The sequence below is a fragment of the Mustela lutreola genome, chromosome 12 (genome assembly GCF_030435805.1).
Source record: "Mustela lutreola isolate mMusLut2 chromosome 12, mMusLut2.pri, whole genome shotgun sequence".
NCBI lineage: Eukaryota > Metazoa > Chordata > Mammalia > Carnivora > Mustelidae > Mustela > Mustela lutreola.
In genome coordinates this window covers 17640686-17662675 of record NC_081301.1, presented here as the reverse complement: position 1 = coordinate 17662675, position 21990 = coordinate 17640686, and the positions used below count along the sequence as shown (strand labels likewise).

At 45.3% G+C, this 21990-nt stretch overlaps 1 protein-coding gene across 1 annotated transcript in view; it reads left to right on the top strand.

Moving 5' to 3' along the window:
* The window catches only part of PAPPA (pappalysin 1), a 239644-nt gene that overhangs the window by 71279 nt on the left and 146375 nt on the right, over positions 1-21990 (top strand). The window contains exons 6-7 of the mRNA XM_059142291.1: positions 1775-1896; positions 9716-10214. Coding sequence (XP_058998274.1) covers positions 1775-1896; positions 9716-10214 — 621 coding nt within the window. The remainder of the gene's footprint in view (positions 1-1774; positions 1897-9715; positions 10215-21990) is intronic.

Here is a 21990-nt window from a genome sequence, read left to right as displayed (position 1 = left end):
ATCATAGAGCCAGTCATGTGACCCTGAGCTGTCGTGCATGGGTTGTGGTCATTGTAATGGAACTCTGCCCTCCAGAGTGAGGAAGTCTCTCTCTGCACTCCTCATTCCCTGCCTTCAAGTGTATTTCTGTAATTCTTACTATTGCTAGTCCAAGAGTAATTCATAGATATTCAAAATATATAGAAAGTTCAGAAAACCAGAAGGAATAAAAAGGGAGGGGTAATCATCCTATATTCATTCCACCACCCAGAAATTCGTGTTGATATTTTGTGATGTCAATGTTATTTGAACAGCATTGAGAAGCTGCTGTAAAGTCAGTTTTGAATAGGATTTTTTTCACTGAACATTGTAGCTTATGCATTTTTCATGAGATTTCATGGAATATTTTTGCAACGACTGCTTACCATTTCATTGAACATATTAATCTTGGGCTATTTCATCATTCTCCTTTCACTGGATATCAGTGTGCTTGCAGAATTTCTACCTATGTATGATTTCACATTAACAGCGATAAAGCAGGATGAAAATCCACAGTTTGAGAATCTAGACTAGGTTAGTTAAGAGTCATAGCAACATGTCTGAGTGACTGGTCTTCATCCATCTATCTACCCCCCAACCCACCACCCACTCACCTGTCCACCCATCCACTCATCTATCCATCATCCATCCCTCTACATACATTGGCCACCATATAAGTAGATAATCAGGAGAGTGATCTGTTCAGTTATAGGTTTGGGGATGAGCTTCCTGGCAGCTGTGTGGAAGAGGAATGGGGAACACCAGCAGACTGGGGTTCGCCAGCATAGTCCTTCTTACCAGGTGAACCCAAGAGCTACAGAGCTTCCCTTTGAAGGGAAGGCTGTCAAGCTCCCCCATTGCATCTTTCAGGTAGCTAAAGGATAGTGATCCTTCTAGGAATGATGAAAGAGGTATTGGCAGGACCATTGCATTTTGAGAAATAATGGGCTGATCCCTCTCCCCTCCTGGCAGCTGCCTCCTAAACAGATGCCAAGTCTGGAGAACAAGCAAGATCCCAGAGGCCATTGTGGCTAAAGGGAGATTGAATCCAGATACATAAGACACTTGAGAATAGAGGAGGCCACCGTAATATTCCACTTCTGGGGCTCTGCCTTTCAAGGGATTGGCTTGCCCTTTGGAAAGCTGCTAAAATGAATTAGATGCCATGGTAAGGAAGCTGCTTTTGACTGTTAAGTCAGAGGTGATTCATCCATCCCCAGAATGTCAGGCCTGGAAGGTTCTATGGGCGTCATCTGGGGGTTCAGCCAGCTCATTTTCAGATGAAGGAACTGAATCGTGCCTTCTTTTTATTTAATACCTAGGACACAGGATGGTGCCTGGCACATGGGAGGTACCTGATAAACACTGTTCAAAGGATACAATTTGAGGTCAAATGGAAATAAAGATTTTTTTCACAACCACACCTCAAATCCTTGGTAGGGCTTTGGATGTCTGATGAAAATAAGATTAATATGGGTGTGTAAGCCTTTGGACTGTTGATTCTGTACTGCTTGAAATTAAAGATGTGTCTACCAGTAGGACAGAAGCCTCATAAGCCTAAATAAGATCTTTTTCTGGGCCGTGGGGTAGAATTTCACTTATGGTCATAATCTGGAAACTTCAGCAAGGATAAGGAGGATAGGGGTAGCATGGAATTGTTGTGTCTTCTGCCCTGGTGCCTTTGGCCAAGCCAGATCAGGAGCTCCTTCAACTGTTCCTAAGTCGGTGCATCTCCCTTCTTTCCTTGGCCTCCTAGAGAATTGGGATCAGCATGTGACCTTTGCCTGGAAGGGAGAATCCTGGTGCAGTATGCCATCAACGCCTCCTCCCCGATGCCCTGTGGCCCATCAGGACACTGGAGTCCTCGAGAAGCAGAAGGTAAGCTAGCCTGGAAGTTCATTTACAAGTTGGGGGTGCAAAGAACAGCTCCTTTAATGTGGCCAGAGCCTTAGGATGGTAACCGTCTTCTCTATATACTGTCTCATTTGATCTTACAATAGCCTTGCAAGGCCGGTTTATTTTATTTTTGTCTTTTTCCTTAAGCTTTACTGAGACCTAATTAACATATAACATTGTATAGGTTTAAGGTGTACAAAGTGCTGATTTGATACAGGTGTCATGGCAAGTGATTATAGCACAATAAGGTTAATTAACACAACTGTCATCTCATATTTTTTGATTATCTGTGAGCTCACGTACAATCTACTCTCTGGGCGATTTTCAGGTATGTGATTGTTAACTACAGTCACCGTGGTGTAGGTGAGAACCCCAGAGTTTATTCATCATACAACTGGGAGTTTCTGCCCTCAGCCCAAGATCAAGGCCAGTATCCATGCATCAGTTCAGCACATGTCCTCTGAACTCCTGCACTGTCATAAGTATGTCACCCCACTTTACATACGAGGAAACAAAGATGCTGAGATACGGAATGAGTGCTTGAAGCCACACGCCCGATAAAGACATGGCGTGTGTGTCTGTGTGTTTATGTGTGCCTCCGGACCCTGGCGGCCTACTGATGCACAGAAAATCCCCTTACAGAAAATCACAGGTACTTGGGGAGGCGTCGAGGTTTCAGTAATCTGTGTCCTCTTCATTTGTTGTGGAGAATATCCAGGACACCTACACACACGGCACGACAGTCCCTCTCAAAGTCTTTTCGTCATGTACCCTCCTTGTTGAGATCTATCTGTCAGCAAGACACTGGAGGGAAGCACCTCACCATTGCTACTCTTGGTGGGCTCTCCCCATGAGGGAACCCTCCTCTGCCCCGGGGGTCTCCCACACCCTCCAAGGGACCAGCAGTCTCTGTGCTTTCTTATGGCCCGGTTTGCTGCCAGACCTACTGGGTTTCCTGTAGAATTTAAGAGCGTGCATTTCGCCCAATGCTTTGTTCCACTGGCACTTGGCCCTGACAGCCGCCACATGGAACCTAGAGAGTCTCGTGGAAAGTTGCCTTCTCAGTTTCCTTCCACGATCCCTATCCTTCTTTAGGGCTCAGTCCTAGTGCCCAAAGCCCGGCCAGCAGAAACCCTGTGTTCTGTGCCTTCCCTTGCCCCCAGAGACGTACTCCACCCATTGGGCTCTCTTGCCCCTGTGCAGGGCAGCTCTCGTCCACGGTTCCTGGGTGGGGACACCAGCCCATCAGAGAGGGCTGAATTGGATTCCTCCCTGAGGTTCAGCAAGAACTCCCCCCCGTTTTCTTTTATATTTTTAGAAAGAAGGTTGAGAAGAAAAAGCCAGAGAATAAAGCAAGGGAGAGGGATCAGAGGAGAGTGAAGGAGAAAAATGACAGCACTGTGCTTTGTTATCTTCTAAAGTAGCTTAAAATAAAAATGAGAGAGCTGAACTCAGGAACTCTAAACAAATCCATCTGGAATGTAAAGCGAGAGGGATGTCTGGGAGAAGCCCTCAGGTCATCCCCCCCCACCCCCGGATCACAGGCTGTCGGACTTGGAAGGGGGGCCTGGCTCATCTAGCCCCAGTTCCCACCCAGGGCAGGAATCCCCCTGGTGCCCTCCGTCACCCAGGCTCTCCTAGCACCCGCGCGTACATTCCTGGGCCTTCTGTTCTAACTCCATTTGTTAGAAAGTTCTTTCCGACATCTACAGTCGTGATTTATCCATCCCAGAGGAACCCACGTTGGGTTCTCACAGAAGAAAGGGCATGTCCCTGCCAGCAGACAAACTGTGTCCGTGCAGGGTGACCCAGGCCCATCTGCAGCCACCGTAGGAGCTGTGTGCCAGACACTATGCTGGGTGTGTGGCCAAGAGAGAGCTGAGCATCTAACAGGGGAGTCGGATGAGCAAAAGGGTGGTTACCATCTACCATCGCGTGCGGTGAGGCCCATGAAACTGAAACACAGAGTGCCAGGGGAATCAGGAAGAAGCTGACCTCGTCCAGACCTGAGAATTTATCACTGCCCCAGTGATTAAGGCACATTTGAGAACATGAAAGAAGTTTGGTAGGTTTAGAGCAGTGTTTTGGGGTGTGTGTGTGTGTGTGTGTGTCTGTGTGTGTGTGTTTTCCAGTGTGATCTGAGGGCTTATGGAGTTCCTGGAGACTTTTTAGGGTATCCTCAAAACCGAAAACTATTTTCATAATAATGCTATGGTAATTGCTTACCATTGTCACTCTCTTTCTCTCCCGGGAGAGCAGTGTTGCTTTCCAGTGGCTGCGTGGAATGTGATGTTATTACTGCTCTGATGGCTAATGGAGCACATGCTTATGTGTTCTCATGTTTGAAGTTTCTCAGTGTTCATTTGTACCATGATAACTACCAGTAGACGTAACCCACGTAAATGAAAGCTGTTCAGTAATGCTGAGAGCTTAAGTGGGTTTGGAGCATGAAACGTGAGGTGTGGAGTAGGGGGAGGTTGGACTGGGTGTTCCCTAATGACTGGATGAAGATGGGTTTATGCAGAGGGCAGCAAGGAGCCACCACATGTCTTGGTGGGGGCCTGGGCACACGTGACACACACATGGCACAATGGGTGTGTTATGAAGATTGCACGGGCTGATGTATGGTGAAGAGCCTCGGGACGGCTGTGCTGGAGGAAAGGGAGCCACTGGGTGGCTGTTGCAGGAATCCAGGAAAGGGATGGTGATGGCCCTGGTGTGGCCCATGGCAGTGAGAGAGGGAGCGAAGTCAATGGAATCGAGAGATATTTGGGAGGTAGGATCAACAAGACTTTCCGCCAAGACTTCTCTGGCTAAAACCATCCTGGTTTGTTCTACTCGCTGCATGAATGAAATAATTTTCAGACGTCTCCCCACACCTCCATCCAACCCAGCTGTCAATTGGCTAAGTCAGTTCTTGGTTTGCTCCTGACCCTCTTAAAGCACGAGATGCAGAGTCGAGTTCATCGGGAAGTGCTGAGCCCCCCGGCTCCCTGAGCTGACTCAGGCATGCAAGGAAACCCAGGAGCCATGGGTTTTCCTTCAGGATATGTAAATTTAGTGCAATGCAGGCCAGGAAAAGACACTGTTCTTTTTTTAGAGCATCCTATTACAGGCTCTGTGATCCTTTTGGCTCAGGCCCTTTTAATATCCTTGAAGAAATAAACTTTTCCATGAGCCAAACTCTGCAATTTATTTCTCAACTCATTTTCATCCTATTTATCTTTGCGTGTTTAAGTTTTTGGACTTCCCAAACTAACATAAAACTCCCAAATCCATGAGCGATGCCAGACATATCTTTGGGGTTGGGGAGAGAGTATGGGATGGGGGGTGGGGTTGAAGAGGACCGGACCTTGGTTCGAGCCCTGCCATCAACATGCTCTGTGCCCTTGAATGAGTCACTTAGCTTCTCTGAAGATAACATCTCGTGTACAGAATAAATATCCTCTGTAGCTCTAATATTCTGTGGAGCTGTGAATTCTTTAACTTCATATTAATAAGATAGAAGGTTGTTTTTTTTTTTTCTCATTTAACAAATACTTGCCGCACACCCACTATTTACTCCATTAAGCCCATTCCATGAAGTTCAGGTAAATACAGCCACAGAAATTCTTGCCTTTGGCCACAGAAAGTGGTTGGATGCAAAATAGACCCTGTTTTCCTATCTCTTGAGCAAAAACTCTTATTTCACAGATGAGTATTTCCTGAGGTGTTTGATACCACAGACACTCGTTACCTAGGGGGTGGATAGCCAGACCTCATCAACTCAGATCTCAATTAAGATCACGTGCACAGGGGCGCCTGGGTGGCTCAGTGGGTTAAAGCCTCTGCCTTCGGCTCAGGTCATGATCCCAGGGTCCTGGGATCAAGTCCCGCATCGGGCTCTCTGCTCTGTGGGGAACCTGCTTCCCTTCCTGTCTCTCTGCCTGCCTCTGCCGACTTGTGATCTCCGTCTGTCAAATAAATAAATAAAATCTTTAAAGAAAAAAAGTCAAATTAAAAAAATAATCACATGCACAAACATATATAAAGCATTGCAAGGGCTGGGTTTTCCATGAGAGAGGAACACGTGGCACTAGCTATTTTCATTTTTATTATTTGTGTGAGGCCTTTCCCCCTTTTGGTGCCCAGAATATTTCAGGGGTGCTCAAAGTATTCATCTGGAAGAAACTTGGCACCAAGGTTTTACAACTACATTTGTGTCAACAGCTGCAACGTCTGTACACAAAGATATGTGAGGGCTGTCTGTATGGATTTTCATAAACGTAAGTCTGAATCAGTGTAAGTATGTCTAAATACATTTCACACACGTAGATGGCCTCACTTCCAGGGGACAGCTTCTATAAACACGTAACTTTTCATTTAGTCGCCATATATACAGAAGGGTATGTGTTAACAATGAGGTAACAGTACCTTAGCGCCTTTCCTCCTTCCCGCTTCCTTCTTACTTGTTCCCTCCCTCCCTCTATGCTCCCCTTCCCAGCCCCCCCCCCTTCCATGTCTCCCCTACCCCTCCGTTGCCCTTTTCCGTTGCCCTGCTCCCTGCCTCACAACCACACCATCCTTGTTCTCTTTTCCTCCTTAGTCACTTTGGTTAGTCCTCATCTCCTCTGACGTTCCCTTGTCTAAGCCACAGGTGTGACAAGCCATTTCTCCCCTGGTCTCAGTAGACTAGAAGCTCCATAGGGCCAGAGACCATGTGTGTAGAAACCTGTTGCCCCAGGGACGTGCCTAACATTGGACACAGACCAGGCAGTCAATAATTATTTTTTGGATGGATGGATGGATGGATGGATGGATAGATGGATGGATGGATGGATGGATGGATAGATGGATGGATGGATGGATGGTTGGACAGACAGATGGACAAATAGATGGATGCATACATAGATGGATAGATAATGTCTATGACTTTCAACAGTGGTTTTTCTAAAAGACAGTTCTCACTTGTTTGCTTACAGTTTTTCACTAGCCAGTCCCCCTTGGTATAAAATGCTGATTCCTTAAAATGACCCTGGAGCCCTTTGTGACCTGAGCTCTGTTTAGCTTGCGGGCCTCGTCTCCTGCCGCTGCCTCGTTGTGCTCAGAACCACAGTCGTCTTCTTCCCCCGTTCTTTCTCAGCTCTTCTCTGTCTTGGACTACCTCTTCCTCCCAAGCTTTTCCCTATTAATTCCTCCCGATGTTTCATAACAAAGCTCAGTATTCATGAGCATGTGCTAATACCCCCCCATTCAAGTTCTACAGCACCCCTGTGACGTCAGTATCTTCAGAGTAGGTGGTGCCATGAGAAGCTGTAGAGCTGATCCTCTAGCCCAGCCTCCATTGCTTCAAAGTTTGGCACGCTGCCTGGACCGCTGCTCCCCATCCGGGGTGGACTTAGGCACCGGACTCTCAGTTCCCCCTTTTGTGAAATGATTTTTGTTAAGACCTGTGCCCTAGACTCACTGCCAGGACCAAGAGAGCAGAGGCAGGTAACGTGCTGGGCGCGGCGCCGCGCATGAGGGGATGGTCGGTTCGTGGAGCCTGGTATGGTCAGAGGGGTTGTGGCCTTGGTGATGGTTGGACTCAGCACACCCCCAAGGCTCTTTTTCACATGCAAGCATTTATCTCTGATAGGCAGACAAGCACACACTTTGCTAAGATCTCCATTCCTGATTATGTACTTGAGTGTAATGTCCAGGCTCTTGTTCCTGTCTTTTGGAAAGCTTTTGGTCCCTCTGTTGCTTAACAAGAAACCAGGGAGAAGGCAGGAGCCAAACACGTTTGTCGCTTTTACTCTCTTGCGGCTGCCACCACTGGTAGTCATTTTCTTCAAGGAAGGGAGAAGGGTTCCTCCATCCCTTGACAGTCCCGGATAAAGAATGCGGAGGGGGAGGAATGCTCGCCGGGCACTCCCTACCAGCAGGCATCAGCGTTCCATGAAGCTCTCACCGTTTTAACTCCATATTAACAAGATAGAAGATTCTTCATTTCACAAATAGTTAGTGAATGTCCACTTTGGTTACTATCTACGGCTCAGGCGCTGTATTAAATAATGGTGCCTGGTATTGAGTGAAATAGAGGTCTAAGGGGCAAAAACAGTAACCATCTTATGGGATCTGGGTGACAATCAGGGGAATAAGTTAATGGCCAGGGAATGTGCTTCCCATGCATTAAAACGCTACCCTCACTAGAGCCCAGTGAGTAGGAAAGATGTATGTGCCAACAACCCACAAAGCTAAGAGAATCAGGAACTCCACTGAGTTGGAGAGTCTCTAGGAAGAAAAGCTTCAGCCTCCCTAAGGAGTCTTATTCGTGCCTTTGACTTAAACCAGTGGTCACTTCTAATCAGCCTTTGCTGCAAATAATGGATGAGCTTTGCCAAGGAGTACTAGAAGAATCCTGTAGTTCTGTCCATCTCGTCCTGCTCTGATGTGTTCTATCTAAAAAGCCTTTTGAATTTTCCTCACACTGTTCCCCTCCCTTTCTTTCCTTTCTCTTCTCTTCTCCATCTCCACTTGGTGTCTTCTCCCTTCTCCCTTGGCTGGGCAGAGGCACAGAGATTACAGGCATTGTCATAGCCTTCACTGTAATACCTGCCCCACCCAAAATCGTTTTCTGGTTTTCATATTTTGAATCCTGTGATGCTGTAACACTACCACAAAGCCATTTTAGACAGAGATTGCCTTTTCCTTTTTGCTTTACAAATGCCCAGTGCCCTACCTCCCACCAACCAGTGATGCAAAAGAAGAAGAAAAAAATGTGGCTAATAGGACAATTTGAGATCTTCCATGCTACCATCACCAGCTGATCTGTATCTCTTGCTAGACTCCCCTAAACAAATTAGAGCCAATGGCTGCACTGAGTCCTGATTACTTTCCTCAGCAGTGCAAAGGAGAGCTCTCTGAGGGTCTAGGGCTAATGATCTCAGCAGAGAAAAATTCAGAAGTTGCTGCAGGCTGAGATCAGTGGGGATGAGGCATTGTCTCCCCAGGGAAGGAGTAGAAGAATCCCTCCTTCCTTCTCCCCCCCACCTCACCCAATACTCCTCTTCCTGAGTCAGACTGGACAGAGCTCTGAGGAGCTCAGTGGTATGGAATGACCTCATGTGGTGAAGAGGAGGAGAGATAAGATGGCTCCAGGACCGCCTTCCAGCTCTGTCATTCATGGTTCTAGACAGTTTCCTCCCAGAATCCTCAGTCCAAGGGGAGAAATGGTCTGTGCTCACCTCTTTTTTGCTGAAGGTTTCTGGTTCTTCTGTCATTTCAAGCAGGTTGTACTGAAAGCAGTACTGCAGGGATCCTAGTTTATTTTAGTGGCCTCTGCATGCAGTAGGGAGAATAAAGAGTATGAACTTCAAGATGAGACAACACTGGGTTCTAATGCTGACCTTCACATCAAGCTGTGAGACTTTGATCAGTTCACTCCACATTTCTGAGCCTTAGTTGCCTTACCTCTGAGATGAGTCTTTGCAAGAAGTAAGCAAGTTCAGGGGATGTATGGGTATTTGGCAAATGTGTGTCCCTCCCTTCTTTCCATCTGAGGCAGCAAAGCCTACAAGTAGGATATGAAGAAAGAAAGTTGGGGCATTGACTCAAGAGTAAGGTACTCACTTGAATGTAGTTTTGACCAAATGTTTGGTGATTCATCCAAGAATGTATCGCAGGGGTGGAGACGAACTCTCTGTTGTCCCTATAGCTGATACACTAGAACGCTGAGAGTCTTCCTTCTCCTTCCCCTTTCTCTGAGCTCAGGTTAGGCCAGTCTCTCCTAGCGTCTACAGGGCTTTCAGGAACTCATACCCTCATCTCTTCTCCATAGGTCATCCAGATGTTGAACAGCCCTGTAAGTCCAGTGTCCGCACCTGGAGTCCAAATTCAGCTGTCAACCCACACACAGTCCCTCCAGCCTGCCCTGAGCCACAAGGCTGCTACCTTGAACTGGAATTCCGCTACCCCTTGGTCCCTGAGTCTTTAACCGTCTGGGTGACCTTTGTCTCCACTGATTGGGACTCTAGTGGGGCTGTCAATGACATCAAACTGTTAACTGTCAGTGGGAAGAACATCTCTCTGGGCCCTCAGAACGTCTTCTGCGATGTCCCACTGACCATCAAACTCCGGGATGTGGGTGAGGAGGTGTACGGCATCCAGATCTACACATTGGATGAGCACCTAGAGATTGATGCGGCCATGTTGACCTCCATTGCAGACAGCCCTCTCTGTCTAGAGTGTAAGCCTCTGCAGTACAAGGTGGTCCGGGACCCTCCTCTCCACGTGGACGTGGCCTCCCTCCTATACCTCAATAGAAGATTCACGGACACGTAAGTGTGCTCTCTGGCTAGGGAGATGGTCAGGTGGGTGGGCTACAGAGAATGTAAGGAGGCTCAGAGAGGCCTACCCTAGAAGGAGGTCCATGACTTCTAGGGATTCATAACCTGGCATTGACTGTAGTACTGTCCTAACATGGCAGGGGCGATACGGTGGGAATCATAATACACAAGGAACCAGAAAGCCTGCCTGGGTTTTTGGTGAGAGCTCTAATGTAACGCTAAGACTCCCAGACCTCTCTTAGTTGTCTCAACAATAAAATGAAAGAGGATGAGTAAGATTAGCCACAAGAAAGCCATGTATTACTCATGAAATTGGAAGAGCTGAAGTTTGAAAAATACTTCCTTTTTATATTTAATTGAAGAAGATTTGTGCATTGTGATTGCTTTTCCAGTGAGTGAGAAGGGAGTGAAGTTATACCAGGATACCTAGAAATTGAGCATGTTTCCATGTATTTGCATGAGAATGTTCCTGGAAGGTGAATATAACCAGTCACAGTCTTTGTTTGGTTCCCTTTTCTGAAGTGGGAGAGAGGTTCAGACTCATTTGATCCTAAAGAGTCCATAAAGCTCTAGGTCTCCAGGAGCCTTCGGGGATACACACAACTTCTCTGTGAGATAGTGCTTGTCCCTAATATTCATTTCTCAAACCACCTCTTTCTCAGACTTCCTGGGATTTGTTTTAGGAAAGAGACCACCTTACGATGACCTCATTAATGCTTTGCTTATATGCCAGACAGTGGGCTGAGATCTTCACATCTTTTACTCATTTCGTCCTCTCCATAACCACAGCCCAATTATCCTTCTTGTTTTACAAAGAAGGGAATGACAGCTTAGAGATGTGAAGTCATTTGTCTAAGATCACATAGTTAGGGAGTGGTGAGATCAAGGTTCTATCCTGACTCCTAACCCAGTGTCTTCAACCAGTATTCAATTAAAGATGTGATTTCAACTTCAGCTTTAATCTAACCGACCTAACTTGGGTCCCAAGAATCTGTGAAGTTAATCACCAGACTTTGGTTGAACATCTACTGTGCACAAGGCATATGGGCAGGGAACACTTGAACACTTGAATACTGGCAAGGACAATAGCTCAGAAGTCAGATACCTTGTGTTCAGCTCCAGCCAGTCCACCTACTAATTTTAGGTAAATCCGTCAATCTCTTTGAGCCTTGCTTCCCTCTTCTGTGTGATGAAAATGCTCAAGTCAGTGGCTTCTCTGCACCTTTTGTGGCACTTTCTTTGGTCCTAAGACGATATAAGGCCCAATCTCTGCTCTGTCTACTTGAATATACTCACTGAGCCAATCATTAATAGAAACCAAATTTTGGAGGAAACTTTTAATCTTTTTAAGAGACAGAACCACTTTCAAACACTTTACCAGCACTCCCTTTTACATGCCAGCAATTAACGTGCACATCACAAGCAGACCCGTGCCCATTCATTGACTCAGAGATGAAGAACATCTGGTCAACAACTCAGAGGGAGCACTTGGTTTGTGTTTGAGAATGTACTTAAAATTTAAAGGATCATCTTGCCTTGAAAATATTCCATAACTCTGTCTCTTTCATCTTCTTGCTCGTCTAGAGTGGTGAAGCTCTATAAATATGCATCCACTTAAAATTTCTTTATAAAACAATGGAGAGAAGAAGCCTTAAACTCTCAGTTGAAACACAGCTTTAGTTTTCTGCCTGGAGTTGTGCGCCTGTAAGACCCGACATGGGCTGGCACGTGTGGAAGGGCAGAAATTCAACTGAAGACATGGGGGCCTCCTGAGTTCCATTCCCAGATCGTCATGAACTTGCTCTACAATCTTAGGCTAGTTGCTTACTTACCCTTTCCAGCTTACAGGGGCCTTAATATATAAAGAAGTCATACTAGACTAGGGGTTCTCCAAGTCAGTTGCATGTCATGGGAACTTGGAGCATTTTTAAATCCCTTGTGTTACCCAGCATCCCCTCTCTGACCCCTCCCCAACCCCCATCCCAACCCCCATCCCTCCCCCAGGTATTGAATTACCTGGTAAGGGGGATAAAGCCGGGCCATCAGAACTTTTAAAATCTCACTGGATTATTACAATGTGCAAACACGTTAAAGAGCCACTGCACTAAGGCAGGTTCTTAAAGTAGAGCCCCAGACCAGCAGCAGCAGGACCCAAGAACTTAGCGCAAGTCCTTAGATCCCAGCCCAGACAACTGAATCAGGAACTCAACTGTGGGGTCTTCCCAAACCACTCTAATGCAGGCTCCAGTTTAATAGCCACTGCTGTAAGTGATCTGGAAGGCTCAGGGATTTCTAGGGTCTTTTTCCCAGTACTTACTCAGTCTACAAATGTGTTTTGAGAACGTTCTGTGTGCCACAGTGTTCCCTGGGAGCTAGGCATTTCAGGGATGACCTGACCTCTTTCCTGTAGACATTCACTTTGGTACTGAGGACTTTAACCACGTGGTTAAAAACACCCAGTCCTGTGCCACTTTGCATCCAGAACCACCACTCTTCAGACCCACACTATCATATCCCATTCAGTCTTTCATTCACTCAACAAGTCTTTCTTAGGCCCCGCTACGGCATTTCAGACACACAGAGTAGACTGAAGCCTTCATGGACTTCCTCTATGTCTTTCTCGAGTCCCAAGGAATTTACTAGAGACCTAGACTGGACTACATTTCCTGACCTGAATGTTCTCTGAGACTCTAAAAAGAGTAAAACATCATTCCAAGTCAACCTACCATTTCAACTCCTTTATCTCTTGGTAATTTGAGTTCTGAACTCCAACACAAATACATCTGTGTGTGTGTGTGTGTGTGTGTGTGTGTGTGTGGTGCGGTATGGTGTGTGTGGTGCATTTTGCTGCTTTCACATTTTTTCCATATCAAATAAATTGGCTCTTATACAAGTTCTATATAAAGACTGTTTTGGAGAAAAAGAGGAGAGAGGGAAAAAATGCTTTCTTTTTCTTCCCTGACTCAACCCATTACATGGTTCCCTTTGACCTTTGTCTTCATTTTTTTCCCTCAACAAAAATATTTATTCTTTCCTTTATCTGTGCTGGAGATAGTTTCCCAAGGTATGACATTGATGAAGGGAGAGGCTTCTGTGCTTACCCAATGGACACTTCTAGAAGAGTGATTACTTTTGGCCAGGAAGAGGAGGAAATGTGGAACTTCTCTGTTCTATGGAAACCCATCCATTGAATGAGAAGGGACACTGGTGGAGGAAAAGGGGACCAGCATTGACTCTGCTACAAACTCACTATATGTTGTGCAGACACATTGTATCATGGCTTTGGGCTTTAGTTTCCCTCTTTGTAAAATGAGGGGGCAACACACTAAACTTTTCTCTGTGGGTAGACATTGTTTTTGGGTGACAGGTGATTCATTCACTTTTTGGTAGTAAAAAAGACTTAGCAGAGACTGTCTATAAGAATCAGTACCCAGAGGGCACCTCACTGATTGACTGTGATGGCCTAGTGCAGTGTGTAGTGTGTGGACAATAATAATAAAAATAACAATACCACCAAACACTTGCTGAATATTCTCTCTGCTTTATGTGCCTTGCCAAATATCTATGAGGCAGCAAAGCTCAGAAGAAAAGCTGAAGCTCAGAAAAGTGATTTACTCGACCTAATACAGCTGGTAATGACAGAGGCAGGTTTAAAACTCATATCTAATTCCAAATAATACCCTCTCAACCATAGCACCATACTGCCTTCTACTTTAATAATGCAAAGGCAGAATTCTGGAGCTCTGACACTCATGCAAGCTGGCTCAAGTCTGAGATACAGCAAGTGGAAGAGAGGGTATGACTCACGAGCCACTCCATCAGCTACTGTGACCCACTCTGGGAGTGCAGCAATGCAAGTTACATAGCCAGTTCCTTATGCCTCTGGCTGGGAAAAAAGAGCAGAGAAGCTTCTGTTTCTCAACTTGACTGCCAAGTGCTTATGTACTGGCCACTGTGCAACTTGGGTCTATATGGAATCTTTAAATTACTCAGAGAAGGAAAAACTATGGGTAAAACTAAGACTTTTTTGTTTGTTTGTTTGTTTGTTTGTTCTTAGAAAGTGAGGTATAAAGCAAACCAGAAACAACAAATAGCAGTTCACTGTCTTCCGTTGTGCATCTCTCCATCTCTCCATCCTTAATTCATTCAGCAGGTATTTAGCAGTGTCTATCAGATAGCATACACTGTGTTAGGAAATGATGATATTGTGGTGCCAGGACAGGCATGGAGGCTGAGCTCTGGGTGCTCACACTGGGGGAGAAGAGATAGGGAAGCAGTGTCACCACAGGACAGTAGTGCCCTGAAGGCAGAGACAGAGACAAAAAGTGGCTTCTAACTCAAACTTGGAAGAACCAAGGTACAATTAAGGAATAAAGAATGAGTGGATTTTTTTTTTTTCCTGTTGGGTCTGCTAGTGCTTTCCAAGTGCCTAGAACAATTATAGGCACCAAGTAGACAGTGAGTATTTTTGAGTGGCTGTTAAATGAAGAAGGGGAAGGAGTTTAGTGGTTGAAGAGAAATGGAGAAGCTAGGACTTACTGAGCACCTACTATATGTCAAGAACTTACTAAGGGTGTTACTCAAGTAATCTCATTTGATTTGATCTGCATAGCAGCTCCACAAAGTAGGTGGTCTTCTTCCCAGATTATAGATGAGGATCTGGCTCTCAGACTTTCAACAGCTGTCAACCTGCCTGCCTGGGGTTGTGTGTAAATCCATCAAATCCAAAGCTAGTGCTCTTAGTCCTTCATTCTCTGGTTGAACAGATATGTGTCTGTGCCTCTCTCTCAGAATTTTTGATGCAGAACTAGGAATATTCTTAGAAGTCACTTCTCCCAATTGGTTGTATGTGTATCTCAATTAATTATTCTACCGATTTTTCTGTCACACACAGACTTGGTAACCTGCAACCATAGTCTCTGTCTGTTTTGCCTCAGCTTCTTGGCATTCTTAATATAACTCTTAGGGGAAATGAATAAGCAAAAGGAAAGGATTCATTTATAAGACCTGAGTGGAATTTCTTAGGAATATGAGTCCAGATTTTACAAATCAGATCTCAGATCGGACTCTGGGCTCTACGTGCTGAGAACCCCACCAATCAGCTCAGAAGCTTCATTGAGCAATCCATTTACTCAGCAAATGTTTGTTCATTCCCATCAGGAGCCCAACTACTTCCTAGGCATTAGAGATGCAGTAGTGAACAGAGCAGGAAAGGTCCTTGTTCTCCTTGATTCCTGTAACGTAGCTAGGAGACACAAACCAGAAATGATTTCATCGTAACCAAGTTGGGTAGGATTTAGTGACTTCAGAGAAGTGGTAAGGGAGGGCCTCTGATGAGGTGATATTTGAACAGAGACCAGAAGTGTCTCTTAGTGCTTCATAATAAAGACTAACTGAGCTGCCATCACTGAGATTCGAGCCTGTTTGGAACATGGGGGTTTTATAAAGGATCCTTGGTCCTTGATCATTGTTTGGCTTGTTTTATAATTGACTGTGCTTCTGTATTTGTTCCTTTTCTCTCACTTGGTTCAGATTCTTAAGTACAAACTTTAACACACTCATATACGACAGAATCAGGGTTCCATTATTGGATGAATGAGTAAAGAACGAGTCAGCAGTAACACAAAGTGGAACCTCTCGGAATATGGGTCTCATGCTTCCAGATCTTAGCCATAACATTGACATGGGATCCCATATTAAGCCTCAGAGGACTGGGAAAGTTCAGACTAAATCAGGGTCAGCTGAAAGCACATGTGGCTCTCTCATGCTGTTTCTATGGCTCTCAAGCTGAGTCACCACTTCATTGTTTTTCTTAGTCCTGCTTCTTTTCCTGGCTTTCTGTATGTCACCCAGGCACCCATTCTTTGTTCTTATATGTGTCCATTTGTTAATTCATTCATCCACCAAAGAGTGCAAATCAAATATAATTGTATTCAGTAATGCTTGTTGTTTGGTTTAACAAGTATTTACAAGTGTCTGTTGTGTGCCATAGACTATGCTGGAATTAGGAACAGAGTCCTGATTCCTGGCTTTAGGAGCACCGAGTCTAAAGGGAATGAACAGGCAAAGAATCAGGTAACTATTCTGCAGCGTGGAAAGTTCTAGGGCAAGGAGCACAGGGGGTTGTGGGAAGACATAGGAGAGGTATCTCTCCCAGCTTGAGGTGGTTAATGAAGCTTCTTAGGAGAAGCAGTGTCTAAGCTGAGACCTTAAATGTGATTAAGGGTTGATCTTTGAAGAGGTTTGCCCTAGTACAGGTGATTGAAACTAGGTAGATTCTCAGCATACATTGATAAAGGAATGAATGAATGAATGAACAGACCAACATACTACACTTTATGGGAGCAGTACATGTTCGGTCAGAGACCAAACGGAGTTTTGAGGGAGGAACATAGTAATCTGGGCTATTATCCACTTTGGTTCTTAAATCTGTTTCATCCCTTTTAAATACCGTAGAGTACTCCATAGTGGGAATGTGCTACAGGTTGTTTAGCTGTACCCCTAATGCTGGGCATTTGCATTATTTCATATCTCATTCTATTATAAGCCAGTGCTGTAGTCAGTATTCTTAGAGGAACCTCTTTGTGGGCACATGTGAACATTTCTCTAGAGTTGATACGGAGAAATGGTATTACTGGGCTGTAATACTGGGCCTTTGTCATTTTAAGGGGTACAACCTCTGGTATTCTGAGAGGGTGAACTAACTCACAGCCCGCCAGCAGTGTGCAGCAGGACCTACCATTCCTCAATGTCCCCCATGACCTGACAAAACAGAAGTGCTTTGTCTTGTCCATTTCATGATTGAAAACATGGATTCTGATCCATGGTCTGGTGACTGAACGTCTTGAGTGAGCATCTTTTCAAATTTATTGGATATCTACACTTCTCTTCTGTAACTTGTCTATGAATGCCTTTAATTGTCTGTTTTCCCATCTGTTAAACTGGGAATTTGATGTCAGCCCTCCTGCTTACCCACAATGGTATTGGGATCTAGGGTAAAATAGGTAGTCAAGAGAGAACCAGCATTTATGAAGAAGTTACTCTTTGTGTAATCATGTATACCTTGATATATTTTTCAAATGCTGACTTAGTATGTTCCCTGCCTGGGAACCATGTCGCTTTCTGAAAATACAATGGATAAGGAAATAAGGAACACCAAACCAGTTTCTCTCCTCTGTGGGGCCGAAATTTAGTCCCTGTGTTAACCACCGTCGCATATGCAGATAGCACCTAGTACTAGTAGCACTAACATCCCTGCTACTAACTAACATGTAGTGAATACTTCAGATATGCTTAGTATTATAAACCTACCAATGAGGTATAGGTATCAATAGGCCTTATTTTTAGATGGGGAAGCTGAGACTCCAAGAGGTAAAGCCATTTATTTAAGTAAGATCTCACCATTAATAGATGGTAGAGTCAAGTTTTACATCTCCTTGCTGACCCCCAAAGGCTGTTCCTTGCAAATTACTGAGCACAGTTATTGCTGTGACAGGCAGAGCATAAGGTGGCATCTTGATGGATGGAGAAAGTCGATATTTCAATTAGCTTTTCTTGTTTCTAAGGTGCATTAGAATAAGTACACAAAAGAGAACAAACACATTCCTTTGTGTTTTGAACATTTAAATAGATGAGGAGGGGGAGACTTGTTGAGTGTGGAGAGTGTCAGACCAGTGTGGTTTCCAGTCATGTTCTGCTGAAATGCACGCTTCAGGTCAGACCTCTTCCTGAGTAGGTCCTTCTCCCATGCCAACCCAAATGGTCTCATCTGCATTCTGATGTCCTGCCCACCAGTTTTGATGAACAGCAACAGGAGTAAGAGCTATCTCTCCAAACCCAGAGCAAATACCTCTGTTCCTAGCCCAGGCTAGCAGGCTGTTTGGTCAGCACAATTTTACTCTATTTCTAGAAGCTGGGCATCATCTTCCTATGACTCCCTCTTGTCAGTCTTAGGCCAGGTACCTCTCAGAATGAAATATGGGTTCCGGGAATATTAGAGTAAGCAAAAGGTTTAGTAAAATCAACAGATCTCCACGGTCAGCAGTAGTGTCCATGGAGGTGCTGTCTCCATACCTTCATGATTTTGAAAGTGTGAAGGGTTCCTGTTTGGTGCTAACAGCACTGAAATGACTTATATGGATTTCTATGGTTCAGTCTGATGCACCACTGGACTTTAAAGTGAGTTGTTACAGTGTCTCTTCAACAGATGTTAAAAAAGACCCACAGAGGTTAAATGATAGACACAGGTCTCCAATGATAAATTTATTCATTCGCTCCTTCGAGAAAAGTGCCCTATTGCATTCGAGTCTCCATGCTGGTGCCGGGATTCTGAATCTTACAGCTGGATAGGAGGTCTGGACTGAATAATAGCTCAAATTAAAAGAGAATTATAAGTTAAAGATTATTATTGTGAGGTCATAATATGGTATAATCCCTCCTTAAATTAAGGGGGGGTATATAGAAGTCAAGACGGGAGAGGTAATCAGAGGCCAGATTATGAAGAAGGTGTGGTCAACGCTACAGAGTTTAGGTTTATTTGTTGGGAAATAAAGGAACAAGCCAATCAGACCTGTGTTTTTTTAAATAAAATTGCTCTGGGTGCTGTGTGAAGAAAGGACTGAGGGAGAATGAGAAAGTCCATCTAGAAGTTATTGCTAAAGTCTAAATCAGAGATTATGTTTATTTGCATAGTGAAGTGGATGGATTGGAGGTTTTGTTTTAAAGGTAGAATCAACAAAATTTGATGATGTATCAGATGCAAGGTTTCAAGAAGGAGCTGTCCAATGACTTTCAAGTTTCAGGTTTGAGTATTCGGAACGAGGGAAATATTATTTCTGGAAATCAAAGAACAGATTTTCATTTAGTATGTTATTAGAGGGCGGGGTAAGGTATGAGTCCCTTTGGAAAACAACGAGTTAGTGTAAGGGGATTTTGCAGTGGGTGTCTTGATAGCACCTACTCCTTTGTTCTTTCGCTGTTCGCCCTGAGGGTTGGTAGGTTGGAGTGGACTTAGTTGTACTGCTCTAATTCCTGATTTTTCAGAAAACAAATAAATGAATAGGAAGGAGAAGGAAAATAAGAGCCATCAGAGTAATTACAGATGTGGAAGGAATGGAGGAATTTATCGCGCACTGGACATTGGCAAGAAAAGTGGACAAAATCCATCCAGTCTGTGCTCAGAGATGATGAGAACCCTTAGGGCAGGTCTTAGTGGGTTTCTGTTGTGTCTGTTCTAAGGGGAACCTCAGACATTACTTTAGAGAGGCTGAATTCAAAATTAAGAGACCTGATTCCCAGGCCAGAACACAGCTGCTTTGCTGTGTAACCCTGACTGGGTCCTTCCAGTGGTTTGAGCCTCCGCTTCTTCCCCTGGAAAAAAAAAAAAAGGGTGACATTTCCTGTCCGTGCAGTCTCGCAAGGGGTATCCTGAGAAAACCAATGAGATAATGGGCATGCCAGAACACGATGCAACCCAGGGAACCGTAAAGCTTTAAATGTTCCTGATTCTTCCTATTGTTTGGTTTTCATTAGGCTTGTTCTTGGCCAGGGCCGGTCTGGAGAGTATGTGTGAAAGGCAAAAGCACAGGCGTGCACAGACACACACATGAAACAGTTTCCCATGAAACTCTAACCAGAGTTGCTAAGGGTCAATGTTGGATTAGAGGAAACGAAAGACAAATTGCACTATAATCTCTGTAACTCAGCTAAAGGAAAAAAAGAAAAAGAAGAAGAAGAAGAAGAAGGGGAAAAAACATCTCCCTGAAGTGCTGGCCATGGAATCAGACCTGGATTCCAGCACTGATCTCTTAAAATTTTTGCTGAGACCCTGGCCTGCGACTCCCCCTCTGTGGACCCAAGCTGCCCTTCTGTGAAATGAAGGCACAGGTAGATGACTCCGCAGTACATTTTTGGCTCCGGCATTCTGTTCAGACCCTTCTTGAGCTCATCTGCCTTGAATGCATCTAATTCAATGAGGGTGAAGGGAGCAGGTCACATGTCACATGAGCGAATGGGTCTGCACTGTGAGCTCACAGACTGGGCATCTCTAGAGAAAGCCTTCTAGACACACGGGGCCTCTCAGAACTCCTCACAGACATCCTGTGTCTCAGAGCCTGCCAAGCTCCCTCTGCGACAATTTCAGAATGTATCCATGTGTTTTTCCTGTTTGGTGGCATTTTGACTTGACTGTGAGACCCCAGAGGTGGGGACTAGGTCGTACTTGTTACATGATCCTCAGCTTCTGTGTATGAGGCCAAGGCATTGAGTAGATGGTCAATAAATGTAGGTAAATTCGATGCATGTACGTGTGAGTCAACTCTGTGACAGATCGATAAATCAGAAGTTGGTGATAATACAGATGATGGACGGTCTAACGGAGGCCTGTCTTTTAACTTCTGAGGTGGATTAGTTACCAGAGAATCAGAAGGACAAAAGAGAATCTTCTAGCAGTGTCCTTTTTTCTCTTGGGTCCTCAGGTCCCCTATCCTTAAAGTGAAGGTCTTGGCCCAGATGATGTACGCCAGCCTTCCATTCATCCAGCAGGTGTTGATTGGGCACTGTCTTTATCACAGGCCATGGGCTAGGCAGCGGAGATTAATAAGCCAGTCAATGAAGGAGTCCTAGCCCTCTAGAAACTTCATCGAATTAGTATAAGACGTGAACAAATCAACAAGTGGACACAAACTAGTGAGAAAGGTGGTTGTGGTGAAAGAAGGAGATGGGTAGGAGCTCCTGACTGTCTTAAAGGGCTCAGTGAGCACCTCTGGGAGAAGGGTAGCACCTGAGCCAAGGCCGGGGTGTTTAGCAAGGGGTAGGAGTTGAAACTGCTTGCTCCTGGCAGGTTGGGGGCAGGGGAATGGAATTTGAGAAAGGGAGGTGGGGAGAAGCCAGTAATGATGGCTCTAGAGTGCCCTGCCAAAGGGGTGTGGGCTTCATCCTGAGGGTGCTGGGGAGGGGCAAGAGGATCCTGACCAGATTTGGTTATAGGACAGGTCTTTGGGGTTGTGTGGCTCTCACGGGAAATGTAGGGCTAGAGGCACAGGTTGGAAATGGTCAGAGAAGTAAGACACTTGTCGGAACTGGAACAGGAGACCGGCAAGCTGGGCGCGGAGAGAACCGGACACGCTGAGTACTGCAAGGGCAAGGATGTACCTGGTGACTGGCAGCGGGAGGAGGGGGGAGGGCGGGTCACAGCAGATAACGCTGGTACTCACATCTCAGAAACCCGGAAAGCAGCGGAGAGGCATTGTTGAGTTGGGATGAGAGGAGGACGCGTTTCAAAGGACCTTCCCGTTGCCAGCTTTGAATCAGTGACAGGAAAAGAGCTAGAGTTCACTCTGAACCGTAAAATTTCTTCCCTGTGGAGAGAGGCAGGAGCAACTGAGGTGAGCTTGTGTGTGAACATGCATGTGTGAGTGCACATGTGTGAATGCTTGAGAGAGAGAGGTGTGTGTGTGTGTGTGTGTGTGTGTGTGTGTGGTGCAGGGGCCAGATAGGACCTGTGAGTCCACCTGTTTTCATCATCCACTGATTCTCAAAGTGTAGTCCGGTGTTCTGAAAAGGTCCCCTGGGGGGGCCGTGGGGTTAATCTTCTGTAGCACTAATACCTATAACATTACAAGGCATGGGCTTTGTTTTCTACCCGAGATTAATCATTCACTCATGGGCTTTAATACAAGCCAGACGCCACCTCACTGTGCCTCACGCAAAGCAGTGCCAGTCCCCACCCCACCCCCCATGCTACAGCTGGCTTTTGCATTCTTGTTGT